Genomic DNA, 20,005 nt, shown 5'->3' on the forward strand with positions numbered 1-20,005 from the left:
ACAACTTTTCAAATATGAGAGTAACTCAAATGGTAGGTGTTCTCGTCCAGTTGTCACATTCATTCATCAATCTATGTTCCTTGTTGTACAAACTTTTTGTTTTAGTTCGTATTTATGGCACTAAAACTTATAATGGGTCAACAGCAACTAGAATTACAAGATTTACTCGTTAGCTGTGCTAGCCTTGCATCAAACAATGCTAGCTTGATTGATCATCACATTGAAGCGAGCAATTTTAGACTTAATGTTTCAACAACAATTTTTAATGCTATTATAGAACAGAAGTTGTTTTTTCAATTTTAAAATGTTCACCTATTTTTAAAATACTTAACAATATAAGATCTTTTATGATACTGTTCACACTGTATTTTTGTAATTGTCGAAAACCATTTCAGTGTGAGCAATATTCTTTAAGGTTGCTTCTGCAGCATCAAAATGTGCTTTAATTTCAAAAAATACTGTACTCCAAAAGCCTATTGTAGCATAAATTTGTTTATATTATTTGACTATTTTGATGTATCGTTTCATCAAACTGGTGATACTTTATTATGTTCTGCTTTAATAACAAGACGTCCATTTAACTACTGGTAAGCTATATAAAACTAGTTGTTCAGAACATTCCGTCATTAATTAGAGTAATGTCAGCTTAACCAAAAATATGGTTGTATTCATTGAGAACACGGAGTCGTTCTTCTTGACTAGCTGCCACATCAACAGGATCAGGGGCATCAAAATTAGAGTCCAGAAGTTCTCTGAATACTAAAACTCCTCCAAATCGAGTGTCAAGTCCAAACTTTTGATGAATTGACACACCGTAGATCTCCTGTATGAAACAAAGATGTCAAGGGTGAGTCATTAGAAACTTTGCCATAAAATATAAAAACTCATTAGAGAGAATACAACTCCATACATGTAAATTAACCTATTAGAAAGAGTACATAATAGTATAATAGCTAACTAGAAGGAATACTAGATCCTACAATAATTAATCAGAAGGAATACCAAGTAACAAGAAAGTAAATGTACCTTTCCTTTCCATTCATCGGGTTCATCAGTCACATGCTTTCGCTGGTAGTAGTATGCTGCACCTGCCACATGTGATGCCGTCTGGGTGTGAACAATGGGCAATACCAATCCATTTGGCAGAGTTTGCATTTCATTTGCTTGTAAAAGCTCTATGGAGCTTTCGTTGAAACAGGCATCTGAATAATACTGCAAAACAAAATGAAATTAGCAAAACACAATAAAGAAACAATTCCTTAACAAAAATTAGTAATATTCTTTGCACAAAAGAGTAAGTTGAATTGATAAACAAGTTAACCAGCTGTATCTTTAAAGCTGTCGGCAGAACTTGTTTTGCATCTATTAGTAGTGGTGGTACGATTATCACTATTACTATTACTGTTACTATTACTATTCTTAGTACTAGTACTAACAATACTGCTAGTGTTAGTGTTAATGCTGTTGTTGAATAACAAATAATATACCTATTTTATCTGTTAGCACAGATTACCTCAGTTTATTAACCATATGGTCGGTACTGTTTTTTCTTTGAGAAACACACAAGCAGTATTGAATACATTATGTAACATCATGACTATATTATTTGTCACACAGTGATACAATAGAAAGTGAGTTGTGCACTATACTTAATAAGAGGTATATCAGATCTGTTATAAGTCTGATATTATTAGTATGTTTCTCTTTACATGAACAGCTGATATCTTAACTAGAACGATCAGTTCTCTGATCCTTGCAGGACGAAAGAGCAGCCACAATAATGAGTCACCCATCTTTGCTAATGAACATATAAAATTTGCATTCTTCCATACTTTCTAGAAAAAAGAAGTACATGAGAAAAAAGTGCAACAACAAACTATATTATGACCAGACCATATTATGACCAGACCATATTATGACCAGACCATATTATGACCAGACCATATTATGACCAGACAATATTATGCCCAGACCATATTTTGATCTGCATTGTATGGCCTGTTATTGGCTATTTACACTCATACCACTCTGTATCACTAGTATTATTGGTTATATATGTCGGATGGTTTTCTCTCATCATTTACATGCTTTCACTATTATTAGTACCATTACTAATTCTCATTTTATGTTTTATTGCTAATAATACATTTATACAAAGCATTTATGATTAGCTCACATTCAAAAAACCTTGTTGGCATTGTGATAGAGAACTCAACGACATTGCACATCTAATATGGAATACAGCTAGTCTGAGAAACTTACTTTAGTCCGATTGAGTGTTTGAAAGCATACTATTTTGGTTTCTGTCACCACTAACATGTTCCAACTTTCAAATCAATAAAAGATTCTACAAATGTGTTATAGCACATCGTGTTATTTTTTATGCTCTACATCTACCCATATTTTCTGAAGTTGTATTTCTCTTTGTTTTTCAACTTATATTCTGTTTACTTGAGGCACAAGAAGCTCCTTTGAATAGTTTCACACAACACCGTTCTCTGTAACGTTACAACTTTCAGCATCTACGCTTTTAGACAGTCAAATGCCATCTTTCATATGCAATGGTTCGTTCATTCAGAATTGTTTTCTCAATCCTCACACAGTTTGCACTGCCACTCGATATTCCCCATACATTCATAGGTATTATACTAACAAATCTTCCCCTATATCTTGAAAAGTCATTTTACAGGAGTTGTCTGCTCCTAATACAGTAGAATGCCATCTTTTTCTCCTCTTCTCTAGTGCTACATTATTTCTTGTCACTCTTTTTCTCAATTATCAAAGAATTTTTCTCAATTAACGAATTATTTCATTACAAATATTCGGATGTTAAAAACTATTTAAAATTTGTTCCTGATTCCATTTTCACGCACCTGGCGAAGCTGGGCAGATTCGCTCTCTAATACTGCTGCAGATTCAGCATAGCTGTAGTCTTTGGCACTGTAAACTGTTATAAAGGCAATGGTGTCGTCTGGATATGGTAACATCATTCCTAAGCCCTTGTCACCGGGATAGTTTTTCTGTATCTCTTCATTGTAGTCTCCAATCTGAGATGAACATATAAAACATTAGACAAATAGCAGCAATTAAAATACTACATCAAATTAAGTACATACACTGGTAGATGCATATAGATGGTTGGTAAACATCTCCAAAGTTTATATTGCCTGCTCTGTTTTAGCACCTCAATGTTCACCTCTAACCTTATGGATAATAAGTGCCTAGCTTTGACAATAACAGCCCAGAAAGGGGAGCTTAAACTGTTTGCACAGACAGTGAAAATAGACAAAGAGGCTGTCTGGAAATCGGGTGAAATTTAATTGATTAGCCAGTATTCATGCAACTTATCTTTTTGTAATCTGTAGTATGTAAGGGTTCCCTAAACGTCACAGATATGTAGATATGAACTTCCTTCGTCACAGATATGTAGATATGAACTTCCTTCGTCACAGATATGTAGATATGAACTTCCTTCGTCACAGATATGTAGATATGAACTTCCTTTGTCACAGATATGTAGATATGAACTTCCTTCATCACAGATATGTAGATATGAACTTCCTTTGTCACAGATATGTAGATATGAACTTCCTTTGTCACAGATATGTAGATATTCATGCAACTTATCTTTTTATAATCTGTAGTATGTAAGGGTTTCCTAAACGTCACAGATATGTAGATATGAACTTCCTTTGTCACAGATATGTAGATATGAACTTCCTTCGTCACAGATATGTAGATATGAACTTCCTTCATCACAGATATGTAGATATGAACTTCCTTCGTCACAGATATGTAGATATGAACTTCCTTCGTCACAGATATGTAGATATGAACTTCCTTCGTCACAGATATGTAGATATGAACTTCCTTCGTCACAGATATGTAGATATGAACTTCCTTCGTCACAGATATGTAGATATGAACTTCCTTCGTCACAGATATGTAGATATGAACTTCCTTCGTCACAGATATGTAGATATGAACTTCCTTCATCACAGATATGTAGATATGAACTTCCTTCATCACAGATATGTAGATATGAACTTCCTTCGTCCCAGATATGTAGATATGAACTTCCTTCGTCACAGATATGTAGATATGAACTTCCTTCGTCACAGATATGTAGATATGAACTTCCTTCGTCACAGATATGTAGATATGAACTTCCTTTGTCACAGATATGTAGATATAAACTTCCTTCATCACAGATATGTAGATATGAACTTCCTTCGTCACAGATATGTAGATATGAACTTCCTTCGTCCCAGATATGTAGATATGAACTTCCTTCGTCACAGATATGTAAATATCAACTTCCTTTGTCACAGATATGTAGACATGAACTTCCTTCGTCACAGATATGTAGATATGAACTTCCTTCGTCACTGATATGTAGATATGAACTTCCTTCATCACAGATATGTAGATATGAACTTCCTTCGTCACAGATATGTAGATATGAACTTCCTTTGTCACAGATATGTAGATATGAACTTCCTTCGTCACAGATATGTAGATATGAACTTCCTTCATCACAGATATGTAGATATGAACTTCCTTCGTCACAGATATGTAGATATGAACTTCCTTCATCACAGATATGTAGATATGAACTTCCTTCGTCACAGATATGTAGATATGAACTTCCTTTGTCACAGATATGTAGATATGAACTTCCTTTGTCACAGATATGTAGATATGAACTTCCTTCATCACAGATATGTAGATATAAACTTCCTTCGTCACAGATATGTAGATATGAACTTCCCTCGTCACAGATATGTAGATATGAACTTCCTTGTGAGCTTCTTCCACAGGAGGTTTCTAAGCTGCTGGTAGATGAGTATATGATGACTGTCTTTGTTGCCGGTCCTCCAATGTATTAGGTATCATGTTCATTGTAATATTGCGTATGACTCCGGTGTTTAGTCGTTTCTCCTTTACGCTATCTGCTGGTGCTAATACTTATATATACAACAACGTTCGGAACTATTAAACTAATTCATTATTGGAAGTTATATTTTACTGTAATTCATTTAGAGTCTTGCATATTTTAATAAGTGCTTGGAAAACAAAAATAAACTTTTCTCAAAACATTGCAAAATGATTCACTTTTTGAAACGTAGTCTGGGTAAGTTGATTAAAGCCGACCTTAGTTCGATAGCTGTATCTTTGTGGAATTACCTTACAGGTCCATACAACACGATTTAGAGAGCCAAATCATCATGATTTATTACCTTGCAAATATAAAAACGATGATATAAAATAAGATTTGTTGACTTTAAAAGCTCCAACCAATTGAAACATTTAAATAAATCATTTGCCAACTCACCTGTATTAGGATTGTTCATATAGTAATAAATGATTTTAATTTGCTCGTCAAAGTGGGAACGGAAAATTCCTACTTTCGGAGTGCAGACAACTTTTCAAATATGAGAGTAACTCAAATGGTAGGTGTTCTCGTCCAGTTGTCACATTCATTCATCAATCTATGTTCCTTGTTGTACAAACTTTTTGTTTTTGTTCGTATTTATGGCACTAAAACTTATAATGGGTCAACAGCAACTAGAATTACAAGATTTACTCGTTAGCTGTGCTAGCCTTGCATCAAACAATGCTAGCTTGATTGATCATCACATTGAAGCGAGCAATTTTAGACTGGATGTTTCAACAACAATTTTTAATGCTATTATAGAACAGAAGTTGTTTTCTCAATTTTAAAATGTTCACCTATTTTTATAATATTTAACAATATAAGATTTTTTATGATACTGTTCACACTGTATTTTTGTAATTGTCGAAAACCTTTTCGGTGTGAGCAATATTCTTTAAGGTTGCTTCTGCAGCATCACAATGTACTTTAATTTCAAAAAATACTGTACTCCAAAAGCCTATTTTAGCATAAATTTATTTATATTATTTTACTATTTTGATGTACCGTTTCATCAAACTGGTGATACTTTATTATGTTCTGCTTTAATAACAAGACGTCCATTTAACTACTGGTAAGCTATATAAAACTAGTTGTTCAGAACATTCCGTCATTAATTAGAGTAATGTCAGCTTAACCAAAAATATGGTTGTATTCATTGAGAACACGGAGTCGTTCTTCTTGACTAGCTGCCACATCAACAGGATCAGGGGCATCAAAATTAGAGTCCAGAAGTTCTCTGAATACTAAAACTCCTCCAAATCGAGTGTCAAGTCCAAACTTTTGATGAATTGACACACCGTAGATCTCCTGTATGAAACAAAGATGTCAAGGGTGAGTCATTAGAAACTTTGCCATGTAATATAAAAACTCATTAGAGAGAATACAACTCCATACATGTAAATTAACCTATTAGAAAGAGTACATAATAGTATAACAGCTAACTAGAAGGAATACTAGATCCTACAATAATTAATCAGAAGGAATACCAAGTAACAAGAAAGTAAATGTACCTTTCCTTTCCATTCATCGGGTTCATCAGTCACATGCTTTCGCTGGTAGTAGTATGCTGCACCTGCCACATGTGATGCCGTCTGGGTGTGAACAATGGGCAATACCAATCCATTTGGCAGAGTTTGCATTTCATTTGCTTGTAAAAGCTCTATGGAGCTTTCGTTGAAACAGGCATCTGAATAATACTGCAAAACAAAATGAAATTAGCAAAACACAATAAAGAAACAATTCCTTAACAAAACTTTGTAATATTCTTTGCACAAAAGAGTAAGTTGAATTGATAAACAAGTTAACCAGCTGTATCTTTTAAGCTGTCGGCAGAACTTGTTTTGCATCTATTAGTAGTGGTGGTACGATTATCACTATTACTATTACTGTTACTATTACTATTCTTAGTACTAGTACTAACAATACTGCTAGTGTTAGTGTTAATGCTGTTGTTGAATAACAAATAATATACCTATTTTATCTGTTAGCACAGATTACCTCAGTTTATTAACCATATGGTCGGTACTGTTTTTTCTTTGAGAAACACACAAGCAGTATTGAATACATTATGCAACATCATGACTATATTATTTGTCACACAGTGATACAACAGAAAGTGAGTCGTGCACTATACTTAATAAGAGGTATATCAGATCTGTTATAAGTCTGATATTATTAGTATGTTTCTCTTTAAATGAACAGCTGATATCTTAACTAGAACGATCAGTTCTCTGATCCTTGCAGGACGAAAGAGCAGCCACAATAATGAGTCACCCATCTTTGCTAATGAACATATAAAATTTGCATTCTTCCATACTTTCTAGAAAAAAGAAGTACATGAGAAAAAAGTGCAACAACAAACTATATTATGACCAGACCATATTGTGACCAGACCATATTATGACCGGACCATATTATGACCAGACCATATTATGACCAGACCATATTATGCCCAGACCATATTTTGATCTGCATTGTATGGCCTGCTATTGGCTATTTACACTCATACCACTCTGTATCACTAGTATTATTGGTTATATATGTCGAATGGTTTTCTCTCATCATTTACATTCTTTCACTATTATTAGTACCATTACTAATTCTCATTTTATGTTTTATCGCTAATAATACATTTATACAAAGCATTTATGATTAGCTCACACTCAAAAAGCCTTGTAGGCATTGTGATAGAGAACTCAACGACATTGCACATCTAATATGGAATACAGCTAGTCTGAAAAACTTACTTTAGTCCGATTAATTATTTGAAAGTATGCTATTTTAGTTTCTGTCACCACTAACATGCTCCAACATTCAAATCAATAAAAGATTTTACAAATGTATTATAGCACATCGTGTTATCTTTTATGCTCTACATCTACCCATATTTTCTAAAGTTGTATTTCTCTTTGTTTTTCAACTTATATTCTGTTTACTTGAGGCACAAGAAGCTCCTTTGAATAGTTTCACACAACACCGTTCTCTGTAAGGTTACAACTTTCAGCATCTACGCTTTTAGACAGTCAAATGCCATCTTTCATATGCAATGGTTCATGCTTTCAAAATTGTCTTCTCAATCCCCACACAGTTTGCACTGCCACTCGATATTCCCCATACATTCATAGGTATTATACTAACAAATTTTCCCCTATATCTTGAAAAGCCATTTTACAGGAGTTGTCTGCTCCTAATACAGTATTTTGCCATCTTTTTTCCTCTTCTCTAGTGCTACATTATTTCTTGTCACTCTTTTTCTCCATTACCAAAGAATTTTTCTCAGTTAACGAATTATTTCATTACAAATATTCGGATGTTAAAAACTATTTAAAATTTGTTCCTGATTCCATTTCCACGCACCTGGCGAAGCTGGGCAGATTCCCTCTCTAATACCGCTGCAGATTCAGCATAGGTGTAGTCTTTGGCGCTGTAAACTGTTATAAAGGCAATGGTGTCAGCTGGATATGGTAACATCATTCCTAAGCCCTTGTCACCGGGATAGTTCTTCTGTATCTCTTCATTGTAGTCTCCAATCTGAGATGAACATATAAAACATTAGACAAATAGCAGCAATTAAAATACTACATCAAATTAAGTACATACACTGGTAGATGCATATAGATGGTTGGTAAACATCTCCAAAGTTTATATTGCCTGCTCTGTTTTAGCACCTCAATGTTCACCTCTAACCTTATGGATAATAAGTGCCTAGCTTTGACAATAACAGCGCAGAAAGGGAAGCTTAAACTGTTTGCACAGACAGTGAAAATAGACAAAGAGGCTGTCTGGAAATCGGGTGAAATTTAATTGATTAGCCAGTATTCATGCAACTTCGCAATTCATCTTCTTGTAATCTGTATTATGTACATGTAAGGGTTCCCTAAACGTCACAGATATGTAGATATGAACTTCCTTCGTCACAGATATGTAGATATGAACTTCCTTCGTCACAGATATGTAGATATAAACTTCCTTCGTCACAGATATGTAGATATAAACTTCCTTCGTCACAGATATGTAGATATGAACTTTCTTCGTCACAGATATGTAGATATAAACTTCCTTCGTCACAGATATGTAGATATGAACTTTCTTCGTCACAGATATGTAGATATGAACTTCCTTCGTCACAGATATGTAGATATAAACTTCCTTCGTCACAGATATGTAGATATGAACTTTCTTCGTCACAGATATGTAGATATGAACTTCCTTCGTCACAGATATGTAGATATGAACTTCCTTCGTCACAGATATGTAGATATGAACTTCCTTTGTCACAGATATGTAGATATAAACTTCCTTCGTCACATATATGTAGATATGAACTTCCTTCGTCACAGATATGTAGATATGAACTTCCTTTGTCACAGATATGTAGATATGAGCTTCCTTCGTCACAGATATGTAGATATGAGCTTCCTTCGTCACAGATATGTAGATATGAACTTCCTTCGTCACAGATATGTAGATATGAACTTCCTTTGTCACAGATATGTAGATATGAACTTCCTTCGTCCCAGATATGTAGATATGAACTTCCTTTGTCACAGATATGTAGATATGAACTTCCTTCGTCCCAGATATGTAGATATGAACTTCCTTCGTCACAGATATGTAGATATGAACTTCCTTCGTCACAGATATGTAGATATGAACTTCCTTCGTCCCAGATATGTAGATATGAACTTCCTTCGTCACAGATATGTAGATATGAACTTCCTTCGTCACAGATATGTAGATATGAACTTCCTTCGTCACAGATATGTAGATCTGAACTTCCTTCGTCACAGATATGTAGATATGAACTTCCTTCGTCACAGATATGTAGATATGAACTTCCTTCGTCACAGATATGTAGATATGAGCTTCCTTCGTCACAGATATGTAGATATGAACTTCCTTCGTCACAGATATGTAGATATGAACTTCCTTCGTCACAGATATGCAGATATGAACTTCCTTCGTCACAGATATGTAGATATGAACTTCCTTCATCACAGATATGTAGATATGAACTTCCTTCGTCACAGATATGTAGATATGAACTTCCTTCGTCACAGATATGTAGATATGAACTTCCTTCGTCACAGATATGCAGATATGAACTTCCTTCGTCACAGATATGTAGATATGAACTTCCTTCGTCACAGATATGTAGATATGAACTTCCTTCGTCACAGATATGCAGATATGAACTTCCTTCGTCACAGATATGTAGATATGAACTTCCTTCATCACAGATATGTAGATATGAACTTCCTTCGTCACAGATATGCAGATATGAACTTCCTTCGTCACAGATATGTAGATATGAACTTCCTTCGTCACAGATATGTAGATATGAACTTCCTTCGTCACAGATATGCAGATATGAACTTCCTTCGTCACAGATATGTAGATATGAACTTCCTTCGTCACAGATATGTAGATATGAACTTCCTTCGTCACAGATATGCAGATATGAACTTCCTTCGTCACAGATATGTAGATATGAACTTCCTTCGTCACAGATATGTAGATATGAACTTCCTTCGTCACAGATATGTAGATATGAACTTCCTTCGTCACAGATATGCAGATATGAACTTCCTTCGTCACAGATATGTAGATATGAACTTCCTTCATCACAGATATGTAGATATGAACTTCCTTCGTCACAGATATGTAGATATGAACTTCCTTCGTCACAGATATGTAGATATGAACTTCCTTCGTCCCAGATATGTAGATATAAACTTCCTTCGTCACAGATATGTAGATATGAACTTCCTTCGTCACAGATATGTAGATATGAACTTCCTTCGTCACAGATATGTAGATATGAACTTCCTTCGTCACAGATATGCAGATATGAACTTCCTTCGTCACAGATATGTAGATATGAACTTCCTTCGTCACAGATATGTAGATATGAACTTCCTTCGTCACAGATATGCAGATATGAACTTCCTTCGTCACAGATATGTAGATATGAACTTCCTTCATCACAGATATGTAGATATGAACTTCCTTCGTCACAGATATGCAGATATGAACTTCCTTCGTCACAGATATGTAGATATGAACTTCCTTCGTCACAGATATGTAGATATGAACTTCCTTCGTCACAGATATGCAGATATGAACTTCCTTCGTCACAGATATGTAGATATGAACTTCCTTCGTCACAGATATGTAGATATGAACTTCCTTCGCCACAGATATGTAGATATGAACTTCCTTCGTCACAGATATGCAGATATGAACTTCCTTCGTCACAGATATGTAGATATGAACTTCCTTCGTCACAGATATGTAGATATGAACTTCCTTCGTCACAGATATGCAGATATGAACTTCCTTCGTCACAGATATGTAGATATGAACTTCCTTCGTCACAGATATGTAGATATGAACTTCCTTCGTCACAGATATGTAGATATGAACTTCCTTCGTCACAGATATGTAGATATGAACTTCCTTTGTCACAGATATGTAGATATGAGCTTCCTTCGTCACAGATATGTAGATATGAGCTTCCTTCGTCACAGATATGTAGATATGAACTTCCTTCGTCACAGATATGTAGATATGAACTTCCTTTGTCACAGATATGTAGATATGAACTTCCTTCGTCCCAGATATGTAGATATGAACTTCCTTTGTCACAGATATGTAGATATGAACTTCCTTCGTCCCAGATATGTAGATATGAACTTCCTTCGTCACAGATATGTAGATATGAACTTCCTTCGTCACAGATATGTAGATATGAACTTCCTTCGTCCCAGATATGTAGATATGAACTTCCTTCGTCACAGATATGTAGATATGAACTTCCTTCGTCACAGATATGTAGATATGAACTTCCTTCGTCACAGATATGTAGATATGAACTTCCTTCGTCACAGATATGTAGATATGAACTTCCTTCGTCACAGATATGTAGATATGAACTTCCTTCGTCACAGATATGTAGATATGAGCTTCCTTCGTCACAGATATGTAGATATGAACTTCCTTCGTCACAGATATGTAGATATGAACTTCCTTCGTCACAGATATGCAGATATGAACTTCCTTCGTCACAGATATGTAGATATGAACTTCCTTCATCACAGATATGTAGATATGAACTTCCTTCGTCACAGATATGTAGATATGAACTTCCTTCGTCACAGATATGTAGATATGAACTTCCTTCGTCACAGATATGCAGATATGAACTTCCTTCGTCACAGATATGTAGATATGAACTTCCTTCGTCACAGATATGTAGATATGAACTTCCTTCGTCACAGATATGTAGATATGAACTTCCTTCGTCACAGATATGTAGATATGAACTTCCTTCGTCACAGATATGCAGATATGAACTTCCTTCGTCACAGATATGTAGATATGAACTTCCTTCGTCACAGATATGTAGATATGAACTTCCTTCGTCACAGATATGCAGATATGAACTTCCTTCGTCACAGATATGTAGATATGAACTTCCTTCGTCACAGATATGTAGATATGAACTTCCTTCGTCACAGATATGTAGATATGAACTTCCTTCGTCACAGATATGCAGATATGAACTTCCTTCGTCACAGATATGTAGATATGAACTTCCTTCATCACAGATATGTAGATATGAACTTCCTTCGTCACAGATATGTAGATATGAACTTCCTTCGTCACAGATATGTAGATATGAACTTCCTTCGTCCCAGATATGTAGATATAAACTTCCTTCGTCACAGATATGTAGATATGAACTTCCTTCGTCACAGATATGTAGATATGAACTTCCTTCGTCACAGATATGTAGATATGAACTTCCTTCGTCACAGATATGTAGATATGAACTTCCTTCGTCACAGATATGTAGATATGAACTTCCTTTGTCACAGATAAGTAGATATGAGCTTTAGCCTTATGTATTGTTTAAGAATAGAGGCTAATGTTGAATGTTAGACTGGCAGCCATTGCTACTGATGCCCCCATTCTTTTTTAATTTAACCTTTCATCAAACTAAAGTTGGCAAAACCACACTGATGGCTATAACTGAATGCATGCTCAGCTCCGTTTTTTTGCTGTTAAAAGATAAACTAGCTGCGGCCCTTCCAAACACTTACCTTGAAAGGAAATGCTTCCATTTTGACATCACCATCAACAAATGTCTGCTCCAAGTGTTCGCTAATATCAGATACACTAGAAAAAAAGTAGTATTGATAGAGTCAAATCTAATCAATAAGCATTTAGTTCCATGAAGTATTCAGTAATTAGTACTAGTAAAGCTCAAAAACACAAATTACGTCACGTTCTCAGATGGTAAGTGTCAACTCACACCTAACAATCCGTGTATTAAGAATTTTGCTTACACAGACTAAGACACTACGTATAAAATGTTTTTGTATGTTAAGAATCATTGATATATCACTAGTTATTTCCACTAGCGCAAACACAGTTGCGTTAAGTTAAAAAACAATTACTAACATGAAACCGGCCTATACTGACTCTAGTTGAAAAAACTACACAACAAAATTAAATTTAACCAATTTCTACACTCTAGTTATATATGTTTGCATTTAAACTTTAAAGACACAATATATATGCACATACATGTATATAGACACCTACATATAGAGGCATGCATGAATGTACCTGTGTACACCAGCATATTCAGTTTGTCAATACTAACATCGATGCACTGATATGCCATGAATGCATAGTTAAACATAGACCTATTAAGGTGAACCCATTGAAACCACTATCTGACATAGAACTGATGCTAACAGTACTCTTGCAAAAACTTTTTATTATGTGTCTATGGTCACTCACTTGCATCCGGGAGAAATGAACACGGAGAACACAAACGTCAGCAACAAATCCTACAAAAGGTTTCTAGTAATTGAACACAAATAAACCAACACGTGTCATAATGATATACAAGGTGTAGAAGGGCAAGACATCCAGAACTTACCAAAACCAATATGAAACGTAACATTCCTACAGCTGAAAATGAGAAACACTAGGAAATTATGTAACGCCAACCCTTTGCTATTCCAACCCTTAGCAATTAGCCTTAGCCCAATTCAATAGCCTTAGCTCTACTTATTTGACAAAGCCGCTATAAAATCTTCAACAAATAATTTTCTTCTGATGGAGCTAGGATGAAATTGGCATATCAATTTGTTTATGGGAAGAAACACAGCTGTGACAGCAATCATACAGTTCTATGGGTAAAGTGCCTGAGTATTGTTTTATTAAAAAGGTGTGTAGACACAGTTGACAAACCTTAGCCACTTCCTAATAAGGACACCTACAGCTCCTGATCATTCTATTGCTGGCAGCGTGTGTATGTTATTGCGTTCACAGAATGCTCAGAGACTTTGTCAGTGTCAATGAACTTACTGTCTATCAAAAAAGACTAAATTTTGCAGACAATAAGGTGATTTGATAGATATATTGCACATTATTAAAATAAGGCTAAAGTTGCCTTTCTACTATTTTATTCATGGAAGCTTCAATGTTTTTAGCTCAGTGTTAGGGTATCTGAAATATTTAAAGTCAATTTAGGTATAACTTACTGCGATGAGATATAGAGCATACATGGTCCTTCCACTTGTCTTGTTTCAAGCCGTCCTAGCTAAGACTTTAGTATGATACCTTATCTGTGGCTATGTGTAGCTATGTAGCTTATCTGTGGCTATGAAGATACTGCTTATTATTGTTTATATAAATGGTGACATATCTAGGTCAGCAAAGATAAACAACTCCAAAGTTCATATGGCCTGTTCTGCTTTAGCACCTCACTGTCCTAATATATAATACCTAGGTAGGGTCTAGCTTACACAATAACAGCACTGAAAGGGGAACCTAAGCTGTTTGCACCGACAGTGAAAATAGACAAAGAGGTTGTCTGGAAATCTAATTGGTGAGCCAGTATTACCCAGTTTCGCAATTCATCTTCTTGTAATCTGTATTATGTAAGGGTACCCTACATAAGGTCTTATTACAAGTAGATTGCGGTGTTTGTATCAAAGAAATTCCAACATAGATCAAGGAGAGCTGATACTGGATGAAGCACTTATATATCAAGCAAAAAACATACATAAACATAATAAAAGGACTTTTTTCGCTCTCGCTAGCAATTGTTGGCTGTCTCCTTATGACTGAATACTTGCTTGATAACAAGCTCAAAACACTTGATTAGAGAAAATTATGCTCCAAAATACAGAAAATGATATTAGGATATGATATTCAGTTGCACTGCGCATATACATGTAGGTGGTTAAATCTGTTTCAATTCTATTTGTCTGATTTTTTTGTATTTCTCTATGCTTTCAGTTTTCGCTTGAGTGTAAAGAAATAAAATTCTTGAGTTTATTTTAATTTGTTGACTTGTTAGAGGTAGTAAGAAACGAAATGATAAATATGGTGGAGGAGTTTGTGGCTTGGACCATTGTTTTTATAGCCAACTAGAATAGCTCATTTTCTAGTTTTACCTAACAGACCAGATGACGAGGTCACCTAGTCTGTTATAGTTGATAACTTCTTCTAATTTCTTAAATAAGTCTCACACATCCTCACTAAAAATTCTAGCTAGTACAAACTCCATAATCTTTTATATTAAATGGTAGAAAGTAGGCGCAACTCCTAATTTAATTTTTGTAGAACGCTTTTCGGCCTGTGGCATAAAATCTTTGCTGCTGCGTTTAAATTATTTTATCAAAAAGTAGACGTTAGAAGGCTGATTTGTAAGACTTGTCTCGAAATTAAATGCAACGAAGATTTGTAAAGTTTAGTTTTATTCTACAGTGAGTAAATAAATAGTGTAAAATGTTAGGAATAATTAGGGAGACAACTCTCACTCAGACCTCTTTGTTAAAGCTCATTAATTGTTGTACCAAACACAAATAATTGCAGCCATTAGTTATTTGTTTTCAAAATCAGTATATTAGAACAAATTCAATAATGATATAATAATCATATTGTCCAATGATTGTCATATTACGAGAAGACACTGCATCTGGATGATGTTTTCCAATTTTAGTTCATTAAATAATATTAAATGGGTATATTATAATGAAAGTAAATATTAAAACCCAACATACATGCATTACAATGATAGTTTAATAAGTGAAAGGATAATTATGTTTGATGATATATTAGTACCAGTCATTGACAACTGTTAGGTGAGTATTCAGTTTATCATGAGTCTATTACTATGCCACAAGCATTGGCTCGTTACCACTAGTGGCCGTACAATTTACATGCGCTCTCCTTTTAAATTTATAGTATTTTTCCAAAAAAAGCAACAGGATGTTGTAGAGTTGCAGTAACTTGTATTTGTCTACACATTACTGTTTGCAGCAACGAGTAAGTACATTTATATGGCAATTCCTTTAAAACTGGCTAGCAAAATGACTGTTTTAATAAATTAAAATCTTTAAGCAAAGACATTGAATCACATGAAATACCGACATACTAACCTGAGGTTTGCCTGACCTGCCACAGGTCGTCTTTGCAAGTGTTAAAAATTGCCTTTGTAATCTGCCCCATATTCTGTCTCTGCCAAAAAGTCCTCTTTCTTTCTTATGGCCATCTTACAGAAAATTCTATAAACTACCCTCATGCACTCATCATTTCCATGGTTAGAGTCAACGGCAGCTCTTGTAGCTGTTCTGCATGGCACCAAACTGGAGTTTTTAACATGGACCATAACCTGTAGCTACTTGCCAGTACTTCTTGGACTGCTCATTTGTCAGAGCCACTATTATGTGTCAGAGTTATGTTCTCAATTACTGATGTTAAAATCAACATTAGTTTTGCATTGCAAAAACAAGATGAGCTTCATTTCTACTCTTGGTAATTAAAAAACTTTAGTGTTGCAAAAAAATGACTGCAGTAAATTTGTGGCTTAGAAATGTTCAACATCCGAGCGGCTGTGGTACTTCTTTCACTTTTGAGAAGCATACATGCAGTATTGAATACACTACAAATATCATGACTATATCAACTGTCACAGAGTGATACAACAGAACGTGAGTTGTGCACTATACTTAATAAGAGGTATATTAGATCTGCTATAAGTCTGACATTATTAGTATGTTTCTCTTTACATGAACAGCTGATATATTAACTAGAACTAGTTCATAACTAGAACTAGACTACTAGTTCATAAAAATAGTTCTCTTATCCTTGCAGGAAGAAAAAGCGGCCACAATATTGAGTAACACATCTTTGCTAAAGATATGGTCTTTATTGTGCGGCCTGTTATTGGCTATCTTCACTCAAATCTCTATATTACGAGGTCTGCCATTGGTTGTTCATGTCAGATGGTTTTTTCCATCACCTAAATTCTTCTACATAGCTACTGCCTCTAAGTTGAAGACCTCTGAAGGTGCCACCAAAGTGTGGTGCCACAGATACTGGCAAATGAAAATTTGTCAACCCCTACTGCACAACTTGAGCATAACGGTCAAATTGTTACATAAAGAAAGCAAAATTTATGCTTAGAGTTTTTAAGGTGAACTAGGATACATATAGTTTGAGATAACACGGTCTAGCTACAAAACAACTCACCACTGCAACTTCAGATGCTTAAAAAACAACTGATCTAAAAAGCTCTATTTTTGTAGTTTGCACATTCAGTTTCGTTGGTTTGGCATATCAAAAGCAAAGCAGTGTTGATCAGTTGCAGAACTACCTTGCTTAAATTCTCATAACAAGCGAATGACCAAAATATATTTATACCTCGAAGTACTACTGTCAAGTGACTTTCAAATGCAATTAGATGAACTGGTATATAAATTTATATCTATCTAAATCGCTAACACTCCGCTATATATTTTATCAACAGCTTCTCAACAGTTGTCCTCTTATCCAATGGTGGTAAAACATGAATATAGTCGGTGTCTTCAACAATATATACACAGTATATTCTCAGAGATGGTATAATGTTCTTACAACTAGATTCTTCTAGATGAGACAAAACTTTAATGGTGAAACAATACTATGAGTTTTACCTGAAGACTAAATAATGAAAGGCGAATATTAAAGTAAAGATAAAAAGTAAAACTTGAACAAGCAGGTCCCTGAAGATAACTAGAACAAAAAGTGTTCTTATTCATATTAGTTGAGGTCTCACTTTAAAAACTAAGCATCACCAGAAAATGGCTTTGGAGATAAAATACATATATCGCGAGTACGACTATATTAATAATATAATTATTTAAAAACGCATGCATGTACATTGTAAAAGTTAGTCAGCCAAAGTTCAATTGATCGTAAGATCATAATAAAAGTTACTAAAGCTCAGATATTAGACAATGTCTTTAGTTAATTTTTGAGTCAAAATTACCGGGTACAAACCAGTTTACTATGTAGTGTACAGGTCAGTTTACTATGTAGTGTACATGTCTGTTTACCAGGGAGTGTTAACATCAGTAGTGATGTTTAAATGAAGATGGAGCAACCAAGGTGAACGTAGAGCCAAACAGCAGGTTTACCCATAATACAACTGCTTGAAATAAAGAGAAAGCCAGTTTGTTACGAGTTGTCTCTGCAAGAGGTTGTTAGGGTTGAAACCTACAAGTGATTGAAGTAAATGTTACATGAGCCATGAGCTATTCATAACAAGATAGCACACGGCTCATCCTCAAATAACTTATGTATTTATAATAGCTAAGACAGATGTTAGCTTTGAAATTGACACAGTGAAGCTCATAAGAGATGTTAAAGGATGCATGGACAACTCCGACAAAAAGACTAAAATAGAAGCTATCTAGAGTAAACATGAACTAGTAGTTACTAGTAGAATGTTGGACACTTAATACACATTTAGTACGCCGCCATTCTTCAAACAATTCACCTGATACATTCAAGCCTTTTGTTAAAAGTTAATTTGTTTTGAGAAGGTCACCTCAGTATGATAAAACCATTGCATGCTAAAGCACATTTCTTCTATCCATCATCTTCTATATACATGTACATACATGCATATAAAAGTAAATTTAGCATTGTCTGTTGCTACAAATATCTATAAATTTGTAGAGGCAGCTCAAGATCTAAGCGATGTTGTACACTACTCTGTAGTTGCTAAACTCTTTCCCGAGCTAGCAGAGGTGTCTTCACAACAACTGACAATAAATGTATCAGTTCCTATTCTACTGTTTCAGAATAGGACCAAAACTTGACAATGGAACAAGATTAACTCAAAAAGCTTTGGCCACATGTCATGGAAACAACTACGCTTGGAATATGACACGGGAAATATTTTTATACAGAGAATGCCTACAGACACGCCTGATAATTAATTCATTTCGTACTGTATTAGAAGTAAAAGAAAATTCATAAAGTAGTATCTGCAAAAGTAGATTTTAATGTTTATTTAGAAACACATAAACGGAAATATTTACTTGGAGTTGCATAGGTTCAGAGGTAGTATATATACACAGAGTAAGTTACTCTAACGTAGAATAAGTGGATGTAGATGGAGGTAGTAAATATACACAGAGTAACTTACTCTAACTTAGAATAAGTGAAGGTAGATGGAGGTAGTAGATATCCACAGAGTAACTTACTCTAACGTAGAATAAGTGGATGTAGATGGAGGTAGTAGATATACACAAAGTAACTTACTATAACTTAGAATAAGTGGAGGTAGATGGGGGTAGTAGATATACACAGAGTAACTTACTCTAACTTAAAATAAGTGGAGGTAGATGGAGGTAGTAGATATACACAGAGTAACTTACTCTAACTTAAGTGAAGTTTAACTTAAATCCTACAACTCTTGTTAATAATACATATTTGTTCTAATGCTTGTTTTAATGTTGTAATTTGTTTTAATGTTACTAGCTTTTTTACATTCATTCTACGAAATTGCAATGTTTCAATGAACACCAAATGTTATATGATGCAAATTACAGCGCAAACTCGGGATACGATTACCCTGATATACGATTTTTTCACTTTACCATGTGGAACATGATAATTTTTCCACCTCGCCATATGAACCTTATTTCACCATATGAATTCAACAAAATTTTCGCCAGAGTTCAAATGTGGCAGTCGGTGTGCTTGTTACGTCTG

General features: G+C 34.7%; 2 protein-coding genes across 6 annotated transcripts in view; both read right to left on the minus strand.

Annotated features, from left to right (window-relative positions):
* Nucleotides 1-343: 343 nt before the first annotated feature.
* Nucleotides 344-14,623, minus strand: LOC137399302 (cyanocobalamin reductase / alkylcobalamin dealkylase-like). Of its 2 annotated transcripts, none has more exons than XM_068085353.1 (6): nucleotides 14,497-14,623; nucleotides 13,748-13,797; nucleotides 13,042-13,117; nucleotides 2,874-3,047; nucleotides 1,027-1,212; nucleotides 344-823 (listed from the first exon to the last, which is right to left on the minus strand). In XM_068085353.1, exons 1-6 carry the CDS (start codon nucleotides 14,518-14,520, stop codon nucleotides 647-649), a joined length of 687 nt encoding a protein of 228 aa, XP_067941454.1. In that variant the 5' UTR covers nucleotides 14,521-14,623; the 3' UTR covers nucleotides 344-646. The 2 variants fall into 2 exon arrangements, with proteins under 2 accessions (XP_067941454.1, XP_067941455.1); XM_068085354.1 differs by lacking the exons at nucleotides 344-823; nucleotides 1,027-1,212; nucleotides 2,874-3,047 and adding exons at nucleotides 5,949-6,244; nucleotides 6,448-6,633; nucleotides 8,294-8,467.
* A 3,205-nt stretch (nucleotides 14,624-17,828) lies between these two features.
* Nucleotides 17,829-20,005, minus strand: part of LOC137401101 (hyaluronan-mediated motility receptor-like) — a 47,214-nt gene continuing 45,037 nt past the window's right edge. For all 4 annotated transcript variants that reach the window (XM_068087464.1, XM_068087462.1, XM_068087463.1 and 1 more), the window contains exon 15: nucleotides 17,829-18,499. In XM_068087464.1, the coding sequence (XP_067943565.1) occupies nucleotides 18,461-18,499 (39 nt within the window). In that variant the 3' untranslated portion in view covers nucleotides 17,829-18,460. The remainder of the gene's footprint in view (nucleotides 18,500-20,005) is intronic.

Source organism: Watersipora subatra, chromosome 7 (genome assembly GCF_963576615.1).
Source record: "Watersipora subatra chromosome 7, tzWatSuba1.1, whole genome shotgun sequence".
In the NCBI taxonomy this organism is placed as follows: Eukaryota; Metazoa; Bryozoa; class Gymnolaemata; order Cheilostomatida; family Watersiporidae; genus Watersipora; species Watersipora subatra.